General features: G+C 38.1%; 1 protein-coding gene across 1 annotated transcript in view; it reads right to left on the reverse strand.

Moving 5' to 3' along the window:
• The window catches only part of RAB21 (RAB21, member RAS oncogene family), a 30,372-nt gene that overhangs the window by 3,630 nt on the left and 6,495 nt on the right, over window positions 1-20,247 (reverse strand). The window contains exons 2-5 of the mRNA XM_060112144.1: window positions 11,174-11,233; window positions 10,099-10,206; window positions 6,831-6,894; window positions 462-516 (exon numbers count right to left, since the gene is read on the reverse strand). Coding sequence (XP_059968127.1) covers window positions 462-516; window positions 6,831-6,894; window positions 10,099-10,206; window positions 11,174-11,233 — 287 coding nt within the window. The remainder of the gene's footprint in view (window positions 1-461; window positions 517-6,830; window positions 6,895-10,098; window positions 10,207-11,173; window positions 11,234-20,247) is intronic.

Below are 20,247 nucleotides of genomic sequence, written 5' to 3' on the forward strand. Positions count from 1 at the left end.
ATGTTTTTGTCATGAGTGCTATTTGAACTTTTTTTACAATAGCAATTTTAGTGACTTATTACTAATTAACCCAGGTTTAGTGAAATTAAGATTATATACCATTTGACGTCTCTATATATTGAATCAACTTTTAAATAAGAATAAAACAAGACTTTTATTCTAAGTTAATTTGCAACCCAAATACTTTAGTTTTTGTGACTCACTGACTATTTGGCCATGACGGTTTTCTTTTGCATCACTCTTATACTTTTTACTGAAACTAGAAAGAGAAGTGAAAGTAGAATAACTTTAAATGTCACCAAAAGCCAGAAATTGCCAGTGTAAACACGCTTCACTGAATCCACTAGCTCAATCTATATTAAGAGGTTTGAGTAATAACTAAATGGTAAAGTACATTGTGCAAAGAGGAAGACTTCTTACAGAGAGTGACTGAAGGAAGGAAGAGAAGGGATAACACTTACGATTCTGCTTCTTGAATGGAAACATGTCTCTCCTTCTCCAAGTCTATTTTATTACCTAATTTGAAAATGTAAATGCCAGTCTTTACTATTGATTCATTTTTATAATGAAATTAAGCCAATTCTAAATATACAATTGCCACTTTAATCATCTGGAAAAATAATACAAATCCCCACCAGACTTCTAAATGTCCTTCTAAATGTCCTGAAACTGTAAGGTTTCAGGACATTTGGATATGAGGATATGAGGGCCGATCGTGACTGTCAAGGTGAATGCCTCAACCTCCCTCAAATGGCTCAATGCACGTCCCTCCTGAAGCTGCAGCCTCTGTCAGAGAAAATAACTTTTCCAAAGAGATAAGCACTATTTTTGACTTAGGGTATAAATGGGACTAAAATTCACTAGGGAATCCTAAGGATAAACCTATGAGTCTTAGCCAAGTGTAAATGGTCCCCAATCAATAATTATGAAAATATATTAGGCTAACCTCTTGGATCCTAAGAATATTTTGGTTTTCTGGATGATATGAACTGGTTAAAGAAAGCATTAAAATATATGGCTTTTGAAGTACTTCACCACTGCAGGGGAAGAAACTACTGTTTGTTTTAAAAACATGAGACAACTTAGTATATGAACATCATACAGATTTTAAATTACTAAAAGTAAGTTTAGCTCTCCTTAAACAATGGAACCAAACTGAGATGATGCCATAAAGCCACCAGAACAAAAGTGTAGAAACTGCAAAATGCAGATTCCTTATTATATACAGGGTAGAGATTAAGGTAAGTAGGCTGGACAGAGTGCTAAAGGCAAGGGAAATAACATACAGGAAAGGGGGAAAATACCCTAAGAAAGGACACTTTAAACAAATATTTTCATTTCTTCTATTATGACCTATGGGGGTGAAAAAGGAAACCTTGTAAATAAGGTCATTTTTTCTTGGGACCTTAGAGAGTCTAGAAGACAATTTCAGATAAAGCATTGAAGTAAGCACCCAATGAAAGATGCGATGCTTAGAACTGAGCGGTACAAACCCAGAGGTTCTGTATATGAAGACCTCAAATAATCTGAGCACCTAATCATGCGCAGCTTTAAGCAATGATCTGACACCACAGCCTAAGATTGGGGGAGGGAAGCAGACATACTAAAGCTCAGCAGGTACTAACAAATTCAGTAATAAACTCTTCCTTCTTTGAACAGTTATCAGCCTATCTCAGCAAGAAGACACATATCAGTTCTGATTTCCCACATTATACTTTATCAATAAAATTTTTAATTTGCTAAATATTACAACCAATATATCCAACAGTCACCAGTGGAATAAGTTGTTTCATGCTATGAAGAATGCACAAAGCACCACCCAGTGGCAGGCAGCTCCAACAAACAGGCACAAGATTCTGCCACTGTAAAAAGGTAAAACAGACTCCTATAGATCAAAGGAGACTTTTGTTGCAATTAACTAAAACCCTATGAGTTGGTTTGTTAGAGCTTTAATGTCTTTTTTTTCAAAATCCACCATAATTACCAACATCTATTTTTAAAAACTGAGGATAGGGAAAGTAGACAATCACCTTGTTGCCTCAAATGAATATTTGGGGAAAATAATTGACACTGCTTTATTATTTAACAGCATTTTAAACTTAACTAAACTTTAATAAAGCCAGTATTTTTTTGTTTTTGTTTTTGTTTTTTAATCTTTTGGCCACACCACACGGCTTGCGGGATCTTAGTTACCCAGCCAGGGATTGAACCCGGGCCACGGCAATGAAAGTGCCAAGTCCTAAACAATGGACTGCCAGGGAGTTCCCTAAAACCAGTTATTATTAAAATGGCTAACTATTTTAATAACATAATTAATATTTTAAACAAAAAATCCCTCTACTAAATAACTACTATTTCTTTGAACAATAAGTGCTCATAATGGATTAACAGCACAGACCAAGTCACAAAACTGCCTGTCAGTGACTGACACCTTTCAAGACCTTTTTAGCTATGTTCTTTTAAAAGCAAGAGAGCTAAAGCTTGCAGTTGAGGCTCATAGCTGTTTCAATACTACTGTGCAGCCACACTGGGAACTTTCTAATAGGCTTACAACACCTGAAAATAAGAATAACCAACAAAGTAAGCACCTACTTGAAAGTATAGTACAATAAAGGCTAGGGGGGAAAACTGACAGAAGCTATTGGAGAGGAAAAGGTTATCCTGCTAAGAATATTAAAAATTTTATCTTCTTTAAAAATACCTATTTGAATTAAGAACATGGAAGGGATATACCCATTGCTAAGGGCTGACGGCCTAATAGCAATAAAGAGCTAGAACTTTATTTTGCTTAGACTGGATGGTGTGTGGCCTAGTGGAAAGAAATTTTTAAATCTGATAAAACTTGTTTTTAAGTCCTGGCTCATTTCAAAACTGTAAGATTTGGGGCAAATTACTTAACCCCTTAGTCTCACTTTGTGCAAATGTAGCCAATAAACTTTGCAAGGTTGATGTGAAAATAAGATATATGTAAAAAGCCTAGCACATAGGACGTGTTCAATAGAGTATTTTTCAGCCATCACAGTGAATGATCACAGTGACTGATCAAATGGAAAATGATCACAGTGAATGATCAAATGGAACATCAATACTGTTATGAGAGAATTAAACCCATGATAATTAACACACTTCCTAACAACCCTGGTTGGCTTCAGAAATCCCTTAACCACACCTCCCCCAATTTAGTTCGGTTTGCTTCTGTGCTATCACAGCACACCCCCAACCCCTTGATAGCATGTATCATAATGTACAACAAGAGCTTGTTTTTCTCTCTCACCCTACATGATAAGCTCTGGGGAGACGAGGACCATATCTATTTTTTAACTTATTCACTACATTATTCTCAAAGCCTGGTACATAGCCAGTAATATATATTACTGGTTAAGTATATGGGCTTGAAGTAGCAGACAGACCTAAATTAAAATCTCAGGTCTATCTCTATATACTATGTAGTTTGGGAAGTATCAAGCTCTCTAAGTCCATTTTCTCATGTGTAAAATGGAAATGGCAACAATGCCTTCTTGCCGTGTTGTCAGGAGGCTTAAATAAGTGTGTAGTTCTTAGAATAGTACCTGGTACTCAATAAATGGTAACTATTATTAATAATAAATATTTGTTAAACAAACATACAAATGTTAAGGACAGACTAGAAACAAAATACTCTATTAAACAGAGCAACCACAGCCAAGAGTGCTGATCAATGGATTAACTAAAACTAGAGGGAAAAGTCTCTCTGCTAGCGGAAGTATTGAGTTCTCTCTTCCTGCTTTACACATTATCAGTGATTTAGATAAGGACCTAGAAGGTTTGGCATCTAATTTACACATGAAAAAGCTAGTAGATTATATATCAAACATAAACATTCAGAAACATATGACAAGTTGAAATTCCTACACATAGGTTTAAATAATTTAGTTATGTAGGAAGATGGGGTAAGCCTGACAGAAGACCAATACTTATAAAAAAGGAATTCTGATTTTTGTTAACTATAATCTATGTAAAACAGAAATTGAGTTGACATGACTGCTAAAAAGTATATGCAATCTTGGGCAATGATGGTAGAAGAACAGTAAGAAGATTTAAAAACAGAGAGAGCTATGGTATACACTGACTCAACAATGTTTGGATTTCAAGTGTAGGAGACACATTGATACACCGAAATAAACCTAGGAAAAAATAATCAGGATGATGAGGATGTCTGAAAGTTAGCCCAAACAGTTGAAAACCTAGGGAAGATTTTAGGTGAACCATCCAAGTAGGCTTCAAATGTTTGAAGGACTGTCTTGTGTAAAGGGAAAGGAACAAATATTTGTCATATGCCTACTCTATACCAAGTGTTTTCCAAATCATTATTTAGTCTTCATCACAATCCTATGAGGTAGTATTATTTTGAAGTTAGTTTTAAAACAGGCGAGAAAATAAACACTGAACATATATAGAATGAAATGAAAATCAAGACGTGGAAAAAATAATGCAGATGTCCATCAACAGCAAAAGGATAAACTGTGGAATATTCATAGAATTAAGTATTAGATAGCAAAGAGAGTAAAATGAACTACAACTATATACAAGAACATAGAGGAATCTTGTAAACATAATGGAAAGCCCAAAAAACAGACAAAAAAGCTCCCATACACATATGATCCTATTTATCTGAAATTCAGAACAAAACCAGTCCCTGCAGTAAAAAGTCAGGATTATGTCTGGGGGTAGAGGATGGTGAGGAAAAGGCAACTGCAGTAGTGTTGGGATGAGAAAGGAGCACACACAAAAAAAAAAAGGTGGGGGGGGGCTTCCAATGTACTGGTGGGGCTTCTAATGTACTGGTTACACAGATATGGTAACTTCGTGAAATTTTCCTTTTGTGGTAAATGGGCTCTCAAAATTCTTCCAACTCTGAATTACAAATAGAATTCCATGTCACACTTGCCAACGGAAAAGGGAGAGTGAGAGCTTTTTATACTTTATACCAAACATTAATAAACATTATATAACATGAAATGAGACGTATCTAACCCTACTTGGGAGCAGTAAGCTACCAGATTCAATATTACTAAACCTTCTTAGAATATGAACATGAAGAATACAAAGTTTAAGTTAATTATCCTAAGTTTATTCACACAGCTAATTTTTTTTTTTTTTTTTTTTTTGGGCCATGCTGCGAGGCTTGTGGGATCTTAGATCCCCATAGCAGAGATTGAACCCATTCCCCTCTGCAGTGCAAGTGCGTAGCACTAACCACTGGACCACCAGGGAATTCCCACCCAGCTAATTTTTTAAATGTTACTTTGTAACCTTGGTCAAGCAACAAGTTCTTGAGGTTTCTTTGACTTTCCTTTTTTCTCTTTTTTTTTTAAGATTTTTTTGATGTGGACCATTTTTAAAGCCTTTATTGAATTTGTTACAATATTGCCTCCATTTTATGTTTTGGTTTTTTGGCCCCAAGGCATGTGGGATCTCAGCTCCCCAACCAGGGAGGAACCCACACCCCCTGCATTGGAAGGCGAAGTCTTAACCACTGGACTGCCAAGGAAATCCCTTCTTTGACTTTCTTAAGAATATGTTAGCTATGTTTCTTAGAATGTGTTAGTTCCTTCCTCTCTTCTGAGAGATAACCAGAATCCCAAATCATCAAATCTTTAGTCATTCACCTACTGTGACCACTTCTACTCCCAGTAAGTCCGATATACCAGACAGACAAAAGCAGGCCAAACTCACTAATGACTAGCTTGCAGCTTTGGTCCCAAACTCCTATGTGGTCTACAACTCCAGTGTTCTTGTTTGAAATATTCCCACCATCTAGCCTAACATCTAGCACCTAGACTAAAAAGCAGGGCAGATCAGCTCCTGTTCCTCTCCCAAAACTTGCACCCTGATCTGGACCTGTAAAGTTTACCAATCTAATGGTGACAAAATGTAAGATATGTAAACTCAGGTTAAAACAAAAAAATTCTTACAGCTAAAAGCAGAATTTGCCCACGGTGACTACTCCATTCTATGTCCTCCACTAAAACTACCCTGGTTTCTCCCAAGCCATTTATCAGTTACATAAAAAGGAAGAGAGAAAACAGCCTGAGGCTATTCATAGGATTAATATCATAAGCAGAGGAGACTGAATGACTTCAATTTGAATCCCATATCTGATAGCTGCATGATATTGAGCAAGTATCTACAGAGCTCAGCTTCCTCTACAAAGCCCTCATAGGGCTGTGAAGATTACATGAGATAATGTCCACTGAGTACACAGCATAGTGTCTGGAACACTTTATTGCCCAATAATTAGCTGTTATATCATAGAAATAATACTCTAAAGAAAAAGGAAACCAAAGAGAAATGCCAGAAGTCCAAGAGTGAGTTCTAGAGTTGTTTTACTTTACCGCTTAAGGTATTTCTCCAGTCTAGTATATCATGATCTATTTATATCTTTGGAGTCAAATTTGTTCTTAACTCAAAAACATGTATAGTTAAATATATAGAACAAGAACACAGCTTAAGTCATTGATTTAAATTATATTGTAAAGTAGTTGCTGAACTCTTCTTTTTTAAAATAATCTTATGATGAAAAACCAAAGGTCAAGTTGAAGCAAGGCTGGGGGACTTGAAGCCCTACATGTATAGGGCTTCCCACTTGCTCCCCAAAGGCATTCCTTGAAGTACAGATGTCTGAATCTCCTGAAAGATCACTTCCAAATCCCAAATTATACTCAAATATTAAATACTAAAATACCACTCTTCTTTTCTCATGTAACTTTAAAATGAAAATTACTTATTTACTATTCTTTAATAAAGTGTTAAGGAAACAAAGGACATTTTTAAAAAGTAATGATGCTTACCAACTATACATAAACAGATTTCATTTCCCAACATTTTCCGTAATTCTTTGACCCAGTTTTTAACCTGTGTACACAAAAGAGTAAATATTAAAACAAATCCTGTAACAATGAGTACCATTACAACACCCCAAAACTCAACACTGTCAAAATACCTCAAAATTTTGTCTCACAGTCCATGTATTTAGTTATTACTAGGAATGATTCACTGTAGGATCATTTATATCGCAAACCACACACACAAACATCCAATGGAAAGATTTCTCTCTATACCTACACATAAGAATAAACAGAAGCATCTCTAATTACAAACTTTCATAACTGCCCATAAATCCAAGCAAAGCTGTTCACCAAAGCAAAAGCATGTCAATTCTAGCCTCTGATAATAGATGCTTATAGAGAATCACTTTGGACTTAAGAAAATATGGGCTTAATTAAAAATCTTTTGTACCCCAACTGGGTCCCAAATAGAGGGCATAGGAGCTTCTGTGTCACACATTTAAAGGAAAAACAAAATGAACATAGGTACCAAAAAGAGTAATATAAAATTTCATCCTTTGGTGTAGGATAGGTTTCTTCAGGTTCAGCGCTACTGATATTTTGGCTCAGATAGCTCTTTGTTGTGAGGGACTGTCCTGTGCAATGTATGAGGCTTAGCAGTGTCCCTGGCTTCCTACCCACTAGATACCAGTTCCATCCTCCAGGTGTGACAATCAAAGATGTCTCTAGACATTGCTGCCCCCTGGTGGAGAGCCCCTGGTGCACAATGACTCCAGTGGCAAACTGATTCTTCACTACGGATGGAGCAGAGCAGCAGGCACCGTTGGGAGTAAACTGAAATTAAGTCATTATTATTATTTTTTTTAATGCTGGGCTTCCTTCCTTTCTTCCTTTCTTTCTTTCCCTCTCTCTCTTTTGCTGTGTCGGGTCTCAGTTGTGGCACACAGGCTCTTCGCTGCAGTGCGTGGGCTGTCTAGTTGTGGTGCGTGGGCTCCAGAGTGCACGGGCTCAGTAGCTGCGGCGCTCGGGCTTAGTTGCCCCGCGGCATGTGGGATCTTAGTTCCCTGACCAGGGACTGAACCCACGTCCCCTGCATTAAAAGGTAGATTCTTCACCACTGGACCACCAGGGAAGTCCCTGAAATTAAGTAATCTTTTGAACTCCTGATTTTAAATATATTGATTACAATAAAACAGGATAAAGAACCAACTTGGGATACCTACTTTCATTTTTGTGTAATGGAATTTAGTACGAATGTAATCAAATGACACAGGACTTATATACCTTCCTAAAAAAAATACACACACATCTACAAATAACAAAAATTACATTAAATATGTGTGGTAAGCATTTACTGTGCATATGTTCCTACGCACAAAGTAACAGTCTCACACGCCTATTCTCTGCAAGAATGCAAAGGAACTGTAGTAAACACAAAATCTGTATAAAAACAAAGGTAATCAACAATTTATAATAGCACTGAACTACACTTTTCTCAGTACAGTCCCATCTTTTTGTTTCACTCACATATATGTATAACATGTTCAGAGAAGCATTTAACTTCCACCCTTAGTTGATTTCATGTAAGAAAAATCTGACAGTACAGGTATAAAATGTACATCCTCATCACTTCAACGGAAACATGCCAGAATCCAATTATGTTATTACCCTACTCCCTGTACATATAGTATCACGACCTACTAAATCTAACCAATTTTTTAAAAATTTGTTATTCATCTGCAATCAGATCCCCCTCCACAGGCATCCTATTCATTACACCCATACACTCTGTAATAAGTTAAAGATGGTCACCAATTCTTTGCCAAGGGTATTTCCTCCTTGACTCTGGGCTAGCCTTGTAACTTGCTTTGACCAAGAGAATGTGGCAGAACTAATGCCATGCCAATTCCAGACTAAAGCCTTAGGAAGGTCAGGCAGCTACACTCTTGGGATCCAGCTGTCACATAAGAAGCTTTGGCTGGAATATGGAATAATGAGAGCATGTGGAGAGAGTACTGGAGAATGAGACACCAAATGGAGTGAGAGGCCATGTGGAGGAAAACCAGGCCCTCTTGGATCCAGGTTCCCACCCAGCCAAACCCCCAGTTCAATGCAGCTGCATGAGTGACTCCACTGACACCACATGGAGCACAGGACTTGCCCAGTCAACCCTCAAAGACCACGAGAAATAATAAATCGTTGTTTTAAGTCACCAAATTTTGGGGGTTTTGTTATACAGCCAGAGATAAGTGGTCACTTTTCAACCTAACAGACTCCACCTTCTTTTAAGCAATAGAATACTTAAACCATTTATTTTTATGCCAAAAAGGCAGGAAGGGATAACAAACAGCACCCCAAATATATAACTTTTTAAAATGTCATTAAATCTGAAAGCTACCTATTGCTTCATTTTCCTACTCCTTGGACTAAGTTTTTCTACATGGCATTAATAATCCAAAGGCTAACTTGTACATCTGCTTCATCAGTTAAATACTAGGAAATAAAATAAAACTAAAAAGGCAAGTAATTTCAACAAGTACAAACCTGTAACTCTAGGCAAGAAAAGTTTCTACCTTGGAAATTACCCCCTTTAGTTAAATATCCTTCACAAAGTTATTCCAAGAAGGGCTTTCAAAGAAAAGGTCAAATAAGTAACTAGTCACAATCCTAATTGTGATGAGAATTCAGAGGTAGGTTGAACGGTCACTCACTTTTGGTCCCAAACAACTATAAAAATTCTTTATTTTTGGTGAATGTTTAAAGAGGGGTTAAAAAAAATGGAGAAGCTTTAAAATGAACACTACCTAGATTGTTCTTTTAAAATTTATATCATATCCTCCAGGAAATTTAGTGAGAAGAGCTTAAACTTGATTTAGTTCTTCGTTTTCCTCCCCACAATTATGGAACCTGCCCATGCAGCCATACCAAGTTATCAGGTGGCCAGTGTGTATGGAACCAAAAAAATGTATGTGATTTTTCTTTAATAGGGAGAAAAAAAGCCTCTATATTTTTCTGAAGCTTTACTTCAGATTATTTCCCTTTCCTAATATCTGAGAAAGCCATGTAATAAACTATTAATAAATGATATCCATATTATTAACAAGAATTAAATACTCCATTAAAAAATACGAGTGGTCATCATTTATGCACAAACTATACTTTAACTTTAAAGCCAAGGCTAATCACATTAGTAAACAAAAGCATGTTAATGCAGACTTGAAAAAATCAGTGTTGTTCTATTAAGTCATCTACCCATAAGTAAACAGAATACCTTCTGAAACGAATCTTCATCTGTTATATCATAAACTAAAATAGCTCCATTTGAATCTCTGTAGTAAATTGGACCCAATGCATGGAATCTCTCTTGACCTGCTGTATCCTAAATAAAGCAATAAACTCTTATTAGATCAGAAGAAAAAATACATGTTATTGTAACTACAGTGAACTTTTGTTTAATTGGAAAGTGTATAAAATTATAGATAACCCCAAAACACTGTTAAAAGAAACAAAACAGGTTACAAATAAAAATTTTAAGTCAAGTTATAATCAATATTTAATGTTTTACTGTATATAAAGATTACTTCTCCCCTCCCCAACCTTCCTCCTCCTCAGCAATCTTCCCACCCTCATTAAAAAACCATTTCAGTTGCCAAAGGGTCAGAATGGGCCACAGTGGTGTTATAAGCCAGGAACAGGCCTTGCGCTAAATTTAGGTTCTCCCCAGAGAGAGGAGACAAGGAGAAAGAGCATGCACCAGGACCAGCTGCCAACAGGTACACTACTGCATTATCCTTGCCCTACTCTCCACTGGCCATTCCCTTGGAGGATTAGAATATGGAGATGGGGGAAAAAGGCCAGGCAGGCTGTCCACCCCTTTCTCTGACATGGAATCCCTCTGAGTTGACCCTTCTCCAGCTGAAAAGTTATGAAAGAACTGTTCATGTATACAATTGTATGCAAGATAAAATTCTTAGCCAGATTTTAGAAAAAAATGTTTATTTAAAAAAGGTTTTGGGTCTTCCCTGGTGGCGCAGTGGTTGAGGGTCCGCCTGCCGATGCAGGGGACACGGGTTCGTGCCCCAGTCCGGGAAGATCCCACATGCCGCAGAGAGGCTGGGCCCGTGAGCCATGGCCGCTGAGCCTGCATGTCCGGAGCCTGTGCTCCGCAACGGGAGAGGCCACAACAGTGAGAGGCCCGCGTACCGCCAAAAAAAAAAAAAAAAAAGGTTTTGGCTAAACTTCAGTTAACTAAAATAAATCTAGAAATTCTTGAGCCACTTAGTTATGAGAGAACCAGGAATAGGTACTCTAGGCCTTCACTCATGCAGTTGAAAAGGTTAACTTACCCATATAGCAAGATTTACTCTTTTCCCACCAATATTTAACTTCTTTGTTAAGAATGATGCCTAAGAAAAGAGAGATATACATTAAACAATGTTTCACATAAAATAACATTTTTTTATTCTCAAAACTACAGATGAATGAATCATATCAATATGAAATAAGTTATCTGGGAGAAAAAGTAATCACTGAGTTTTTATTAATGATTAAACATTATTTCCACTGAAGACAGAACATTATTTTTACTCTAATCTAAGAAAAAGATATTTTGTTTTATTACAAGTTATGAAAAGTACAAAAAATGGGAAAATATGTTTTCTTAGTTTTTTCCTCATTACAGCATTTTCTTCCCATTTAATTTGATGCCACCTACCTACTCATTATAGAAAGCATCTAAGAGACTTCTAAGATGAGATAAAAGAAATGTTTATTGATAGTTAACTGTATGAATACAATTATTATTGGAAATTTTCCTGCAATTATTTTATAATTCAATTATTTAAACTATATCTAATAATTGCCCTAGGTACTAATGTCACAGAAATGAAAGGAAATGGTTCCAGCTTTCAAGGAGCTTATAGTCCACTGCAGAAACTAAAATATAAAAAGAATTAAAATGCCATGTGATATTCGTTAAAATGGACGGTCTTGCCAAGTATACTATAAGGAAAATGCTGAGGAAGGAAGTGTAAAGCCTGCTTGGATAAGTCACAGAAGGCTTCAGAAAGAAGGTAATGATCTCCCCTTTAGGAGTAGTAGGGGTTTTTCCTCACAGATGGGTGAAGCCACCGAAGCCTGAAAACACATAACTCCCCACCCTATGGGAAACTCCAAGTTGGTCTGGTGGACACTGGAGATGAGACTACAAAGACAGGCAAAGGTTGAATTAATCGAAAAAAAAGTCCTGACTCCATATCTAAGCCTATGGACTTTACCTTGTGGGTCTCAATAAAACGTGTTCCAAGACACTAGACAAGTTTTTTGTTTTTTAATGTATACTACAGTCAGGTATATTTGGGGACTGCCGTATATTGCTCTATATCCCCTTTGTGCATTCACAGTACCCATTAGCACACTAAAATTCTGCCAAAAGGAAGACTGACTAACTGCATTTATACAAGCATTTCCCAAACTCATTTGACTTCTTTTTCCCTAAAGAAACACCTAACTCGGGCCTCCCTGGTGGCGCAAGTGGTTGAGAGTCCGCCTGCCGATGCAGGGGATACGGGTTCGTGCCCCGGTCTGGGAGGATCCCGTGTGCCGCGGAGCGGCTGGGCCCGTGAGCCATGGCCGCTGAGCCTGCGCGTCCGGAGCCTGCGCGTCCGGAGCCTGTGCTCCGCAACGGGGGAGGCCACAACAGTGAGAGGCCCGCATACCGCAAAAAAAAAAAAAAAAAAAAAAAAAAAAAGAAACACCTAACTCATCCAACGGAGTATTAGGAAATAATACTGTTGACAATGGATTATCAATGAAGGGTTTCTAAGCAGTGGGGACATACAAGATCTATATTTTAAGAGAATGACTACAATAGGAAGAAAGAACAGGACTAGACCTGGAAGACAGGAGTCTATTTTAAAGTTGGAAAGAAAAACATAAGGGGCCTGAACTAAGTGCATGAGGATAGAAAAGAGAAAACCGAATCAAGTAATTGAAGAGGGAATATAATCAGAAACGAGAGTCAGCTGACCTGTTTAAAAAAGGAACAAAGAGCCAACTTCAAAGCTATGCAAAGACAGTCACATTTAAGTGTATATATATAGAGAAGAAAGTGCAGAGATGGAAAGTAAACAGATAAAAGGCTAGGATGGTGAATTATTACTGAAGGAGAAGGAACCTAGATTTCAGGAAGGACTTTCTGCTGTATGTATACCAAGGAAAATTAAAACTCAGAAAAGGCCACTAGATTTTGTGATTAACTAAGGAATCTACAGAGACACAAATGGCAGAGCTGAGATCAAATCCAGGAATGTCTGCCTTCAAAGCCCAAGCTACACTCAAGGTATTAAATAAAACACAGGTTAGGGGCCTTCCCTGGTGGCACAGTGGTTAAGAATCCGCCTGCTAATGCAGGGGACACGGGTTTGAGCCCTGGTCCAGGAAAATCCTACATGCCTCGGAGCAACTAAGCCCGTGCACCACAGCTAATGAGCCTGCGCTCTAAAGCCCGTGAGCCGCAACTACTGAAGCCCGCGTGCCTAGAGCATGTACTCCACAACAAGAGAAGCCACCCAATGAGAAGCCCATGCACCGCAACGAAGAGTAGCCCCCGCTCACGGCAACTAGAGAAAGCCCGTGTGCAATGAAGACCCAACGCAGCCAAAGAAAAATAAAATAAATAGAATAAATACATTTATTTTAAAAAAAACACAGAGGTTATATAGAAAAGGGTATAAAATAAATTCAATGGCAAAATGACAAAGAAACAACTTGGAATATGAGAAGACCAAGTACATGTTATGACGAAAAATATGAATAAAGGACTATTTCCCACTCATAGCATAAGGGTGAAGAATATCAACTTTGAAGCAGAACTTTGGATTTGAATCTTGGCTTTGCCACTTATTAGCTGTATAATTTATTTGAACTCAACTATTTGTTCTGTTTCAATATCAATGTTATATAAAGAAACTCAAAACCTGACTCCTATCCTAATATTTAACAGGTAAGTAAACTTAAATGCCTCCCTCTCTTCTTTCAAACATATTTAAAGTTAAACTGATCTCCCCTCCAAAATCGGCTTTCCATTCCAACATTAGTATTTTGATCACATTCTCCAAGCCACTGAGGTTTAGAATCTTAGGAATATCATCACTGAATATTCTTCCTCCCCTGTCATCCCATATTCTAAAAAAACCTACCAAGCCTTGTTTTTATATTTCCTCTGGAGTTCTATGACCACCAGTCTCATATTATGTCATAATATAAATACCTTGGTCTCACCTCACACTCTGGTTCTCTAGTCTACATGCTAAATTATCTTCCCAAAGCCCCCATGATTAAAAACAAACAAAAAAACCATTATCATATCCATAGCTGAGCTCTCTAATAAGTTATCATTTTTAATAAGTATGCTTGAACTACATCCCTGCTGGCAGCTAATACCATAATAGCCTTTTTGTCATGAGTTTTGTGGGGATTTCTCAGCAGAGGGGAGTGAATTATAGCTGGTAAAGCTCCATCATTTCCTTTCTACTATTCCTTCTGAAACTTACCATCATTCTCCCATGGTAAGTTCAGTGACAGTGTTAAGTCTCTCCTAAGGAACTACAGATGTATAAAACAATTTTATGGAAAGAGCACTCATTACAGCGATGATTATTTAAAAAAAAAGAAAGAAAAAAGGAAAGAAGAAGAAAAAGACAAGAAATAACCTAAGTGTCCATCAATAGGCTATTTTTTTTAAATATACAAATATAGTCCATCCATACAGTGAGACACTATGCAGTCATTTCCACCACTATTGCTAATACTAGCTAACAGTTATTGAATGCTTACCTTCCACCAAGTACTGTGCTATGCACTTTTTACAAAATCATTCATAAGCTTCTCCTTTATAAAAGTCAGGGAGCCCTAATCTACAAATAAAAGTCTCAAAGCCTATCTTTGTATCCAAGGACTTCCACCATTTGTCCACATCTATCTTCCCAAGAAAGCTTCCAGTATTTCTCTACTTACTCAGAAACTCATATAGTCTATATTATACATTCCCTCCAATTCTGTTTGTTCATAAAATTCCTCTCTAATTTGGGCCTATTCTTTCTCTATCTGGATCTCACCTATCAAGACCAGTTCATGACCTACACTCTTCTTCCTTGAATTTTTAAGCTTTCTCATACAACCCAGACAACCCACAGTGAATTTCTCTATGCAGAAGAACTTTAGGGAACTTAATCTTGTAATATACAGCATATACCACCTTGTATTTTAAGTTAACTTTTCATGGGTATAAGTCTTCTGTTAACCAGAGTACATATTTTTGTTTATTTAACACTTTCACAGTGCTTATAATGAAGTGGGCAGTGTTCTAAAAGCTTTTCCATATTAATTCACTTCTCGTAACACTCTGTGATTAGATATAATTATTATCCAAATATTACAGATGTGGAAACAGAGACAAAGGAATGGTAAGTATACTGTCCAAGGTCACACAGCAAGTGACAGAGTAGGATTTGAAATGAAGGCAGTCTGGCTCCAGACATGACTCATAACCACTACGCTATGGTACCTCCCAGATTGAGATGTGAGCTAACACTTCTTCTCTAATAGAGGGGGCAGGGGGAACCATAGTGCTGCCCACAGCAGACTTGCAAATGTTGTTAATGTAGATAAACATATCCACAATGTGACTCGTATAACTCAATTTACATAAAAGATGTGTTCCTAAAAGTTTCCTTATAAACCAAATTATTTTAACTCAAATATCTGATGCATTAGTAAAGCACGTTACCATAAGGGTCCCCACTGTATCTTTTTTCTCCTTCATAACAAAAAACTTAAGTCCCACTCTATATGGAAAGAGTCCTTCTGTAATACAAATCATCTCATTTTACATACAGCCTAAGTTTTTAATATTTTATAGATATTTTCTTAAAGAACAAACATCTGTTTTAAAAACAAAAACAATTATATTTGAGAATAAAGCTGCAAGATTTTATGTAACAACAAGACAGCAGCAAACGATCAAATGGTTGAAATCTGTTTTGGTCTTTTTCCTACTACCTCTATGATGCATACTTAATTTGGCCAGACTACTGAGATACCATTCATGGTTATATAATACTTACTCTGGGGCAGAGGTTCTTAATTCTGTTACATGGTAGTAAGAGTGGGAGGGAGGCATGATCATAGACTTCTTTGAGAATATGATGAAAGCTATGAACCTACTCACTCTCAAGAAAACTGCTCGGGCTTCCCTGGTGGCGCAGTGGTTGAGAGTCCGCCTGCCGATGCAGAGGACACGGGTTCGTGCCCCGGTTGGGGAAGATCCCACATGCCGCGGAGCGGCTGGGCCCGTGCGTCCGGAGCCTGTGCTCCGCAACGGGAGAGGCCACAGCAGTGAGAGGCCCACGTACCACAAAAAAAAAAAAAAAAAAAAAAGAAAAGAAAACTTCTCATATGCACATATAAAATTTTTTTCACACACTTTCCCAAGGGATTTATAAATTTATATTTTTAATATCTCAGTGAAGAACCCCATCTAGAAAGAGCAGGGGAGAGTGGCATAAACAACGTCAATTCAAAGGTTCTAGGAATATGGGAAGGAAAAAAAAATAGTACATACTGTGTGCCACCATGCTTTGGCTTTCTCATTTATTTTTTGTAACAACCCTGTGAAGTAGGTAATTAGCCCTATTTACAGTTGTGAACATGAGATTTAAAGAAATACAGTGACTCACCCAAGGTCAGCCAACTCAGTCAGGTACTGCAGTGGGTGGAAGCCTGTCTGACTAAACAGTGCTTTTTCCATTGCACAAAGCTGCCTATTCCAAAACATACACACATTCTTAACTTGGCACTCCTCCACTTGGACACTAAGTGTTCCTGGACACCAACTCATCTCCCAGAATATTCTCAGGGTAGGCACAAAGTAATGAGGATCAAAGTAATGGTACATTTCCCACCTTACTCCTCCAAACCCGGAGCTACAGCACCACTATTTCTTCTAATTCCAATGATTTCATCTTCCAAACTTTAGGGGTACTGACAGACTTAACAATCTCATTAGACATCTGTCATCTGCACCTGATGCTTATTTACCCAACATCTTAACTGAAATCACAGTGGATATTTTTTTAATCTCTATTAAAAAAAGTAAGATTATAGGAGAGATAAAATAAGAACAAAGTACATTAGCCAAATGAAAGTCTTTTCATAACTTGTTTCATCAATGTTTTAATGTTTTTTTGTCTGTTTTTGTTAGCCAGATCACTTGTTCTTGCTAATCACTGGCAAAGCAAAATACCTAATGCAGCACAGTAACTGACTGTGGACAAATACTTTCCTGTCTTTATCTAAGTTCAATAGACTTTCATTAATAATATGTGTGCATAACTCTTAGAGGAAAACATAGGAAGAACACTCTTTGACATAAATCACAGCAAGATCTTTTTTGATCCACCTCCTAGAGTAATGGAAATAAAAACAAAAATAAACGAATGGGACCTAATGAAACTTCAAAGCTTTTGCACAGCAAAGGAAACCATAAACAAGACAAAAGACACCCCTCAGAATGGGAGAAATATTTGCAAACGAATCAATGGACAAAGGATTAACCTCCAAAATATATAAACAGCTCATGAAGCTCAATATTAAAGAAACAACCCAATCCAAAAATGGGCAGAAGACCTAAATAGACATTTCTCCAAAGAAGACATACAGATGGCCAAGAAGCACATGAAAAGCTGCTCAACATCACTAATTATTAGAGAAATGCAAATCAAAACTACAATGAAGTATCACCTCACACCAGTTAAAATGGGCATCATCAGAAAATCTACAAACAACAAATGCTGGAGAGGGTGTGGAGAAAGGGAACCCTCTTGCACTGTTGGTGGGAATGTAAACTGATACAGCCACTATGGAGAACAGTATGGAGGTTCCTTAAAAAACTAAAAATAGAACTACCATACGACCCAGCAATCCCACTACTGGGCATATACCATGAGAAAACCATAATTCAAAAAGACACATGCACCCCAATGTTCACTGCAGCACTATTTACAAGAGCGAGGTCCTGGAAGCAACCTAAGTGTCCATCAACAGACGAATGGATAAAGAAGATGTGGCACATATATACAATGGAATATTACTCAGCCCTAAAAAGGAACGAAATTGAGTCATTTGTTGAGACGTGGACGGATCTAGAGACTGTCATACGGAGTGAAGTAAGTCAGAAAGAGAAAAACAAATATCGTATATTAACGCATGTATCTGGAACCTAGAAAAGTGGTACAGATGAACCGGTTTGCAGGACAGAAGTTGAGACACAGATGTAGAGAAAAGACGTGTGGAAACCAAGGGGGGAAAGCGGAGGTGGGGTGAGGATGGTGGTGTGCTGAATTGGGGGATTGGGATTGACATGTATACACTGATGTGTATAAAACTGATGACTAGGGCCTCCCTGGTGGCGCAAGTGGTTGAGAGTCCGCCTGCCGATGCAGGGGATACGGGTTCATGCCCCGGTCTGGGAGGATCCCATATGCCGCGGAGCGGCTGGGCCCGTGAGCCATGGCCGCTGAGCCTGCGCGTCCGGAGCCTGCGCGTCCGGAGCCTGTGCTCCGCAACGGGGGAGGCCACAACAGTGAGAGGCCCGCATACCGCAAAAAAAAAAAAAAAAAAAAAAAAAAAAACTGATGACTAGTAAGAACCTGCAGTATGAAAAAAAAATAATAATAACAATATGTGTGTATATAATTAAACAGTTATATTATTTTTGCTACAGTTACTAACATTGTTTCAGGCTTAAGTATTTAAAGTATCTATTGGGAGTTCCCTGGCAGTCCAGTGGTTAGAACTCGGCGCTTTCCCTGCCGTGGCCTGGGTTCAATCCTTGGTCAGGGAACTAAGATCCCGCAAGCAGGAAAAAAAAAAAAGTATCTATTAACTACTCTCAACTTAAGACATGGACAAGAAAAGATTCAGCAAGATAATTCATAAAATTAGTCCTCTGTAGTAAGGCAATAAAAATTAGCTATCAAAAAACTAAGATGGGGCTTCCCTGGTGGCGCAGTGGTTGAGAGTCCGCCTGCCGATGGATGCAGGGGACACGGGTTCGTGCCCCAGTCCGGGAGGATCCCACATGCCACGGAGCGGCTGGGCCCGTGAGCCATGGCCGCTGAGCCTGCGCATCCGGAGCCTGTGCTCTGCAACGGGAGAGGCCACAACAGTGAGAGGCCCATGTACCACAAAAAAAAAAAAAAAAAAAAAAAAAAAAACCTAAGATGAATTGCTACAATGGCAAAATCACATTACAATATATAAATGTAACAAATTAACATATTGTATACCTTAAGTTTATACAATGTTATACTTCAAATATATTTTAATTAAAAAAAGAAAGAAAGAAAACTAAGCTGGGTGCTTGAATACTTCATTTCTTGTCCTTTGTTTCTAAAAAGAGGTATTATAATCAGTTTAGAGTCCAAGTAAATACTTTGAAAACGAGAGTCAAAAAATCACTTCTAAGGACTAGCTCAAAACACAAAGCAGAAAACAGCAGACAGATATAGAATATTTATATATTAGGAGTTCAAAGCCATAATTCAGAAAAACCCTTCTTAAATAAAAAAATCATCCAGGGGTTGACGAGACTACTTCCGGGTGAAAAACGCGATTCTTGGAGGTTGGCTGACTTGACGTCTTCCCCGTGGGCAAACGCGGGAGCCGGAGCCGGAGCCGGAGCTGGAGCCGGAGCCAGAGCCAGCTGCTCAACTCCCTAACTAAAAAGCAGAAGAAGCATCTAAGGGATTTCGGCGAGGAGCATCCCTTCTATGACAGGGTTTCCAGAAAGGAAGCAAAACCACAGACTTGTCAACTGTCAGAGAGTTTATAGATACTTCAAGTTCTGAAAGTGAAACATAGAGTGAACCAGAACGAGTTTCTGGTTACAACAGACTACTTGCCACATTAAAGGATGTTTCCAAGGAAGATGAGGAGGAGGAAGAGGAAGAAGACAGTGTTATAGATGAGACAGAAATGAATCTTGAAGATGGCGATAGTGACATCATTGTGGAGGAAGAGATGGCAGTAGAGTCTACTGACATGCAGAAGAGGTTTCCAGAAAGGAAGCAAAACCACAGACTTGTCAACTGTCAGAGAGTTTATAGATACTTCAAGTTCTGAAAGTGAAGCATAGAGTGAACCAGAACGAGTTTCTGGTTACAACAGACTACTTGCCACATTAAAGGATGTTTCCAAGGAAGATGAGGAGAAGGAAGAGGAAGAAGACAGTGTTATAGATGAGACAGAAATGAATCTTGAAGATGGCGATAGTGACATCATTGTGGAGGAAGAGATGGCAGTAGAGTCTACTGACATGCAGAAGAGTGAGTGTCTCTGATGTGGGTTTATCATCTTTGCA

Source organism: Mesoplodon densirostris, chromosome 11, assembly GCF_025265405.1.
Source record: "Mesoplodon densirostris isolate mMesDen1 chromosome 11, mMesDen1 primary haplotype, whole genome shotgun sequence".
Lineage (NCBI taxonomy): Eukaryota > Metazoa > Chordata > Mammalia > Artiodactyla > Ziphiidae > Mesoplodon > Mesoplodon densirostris.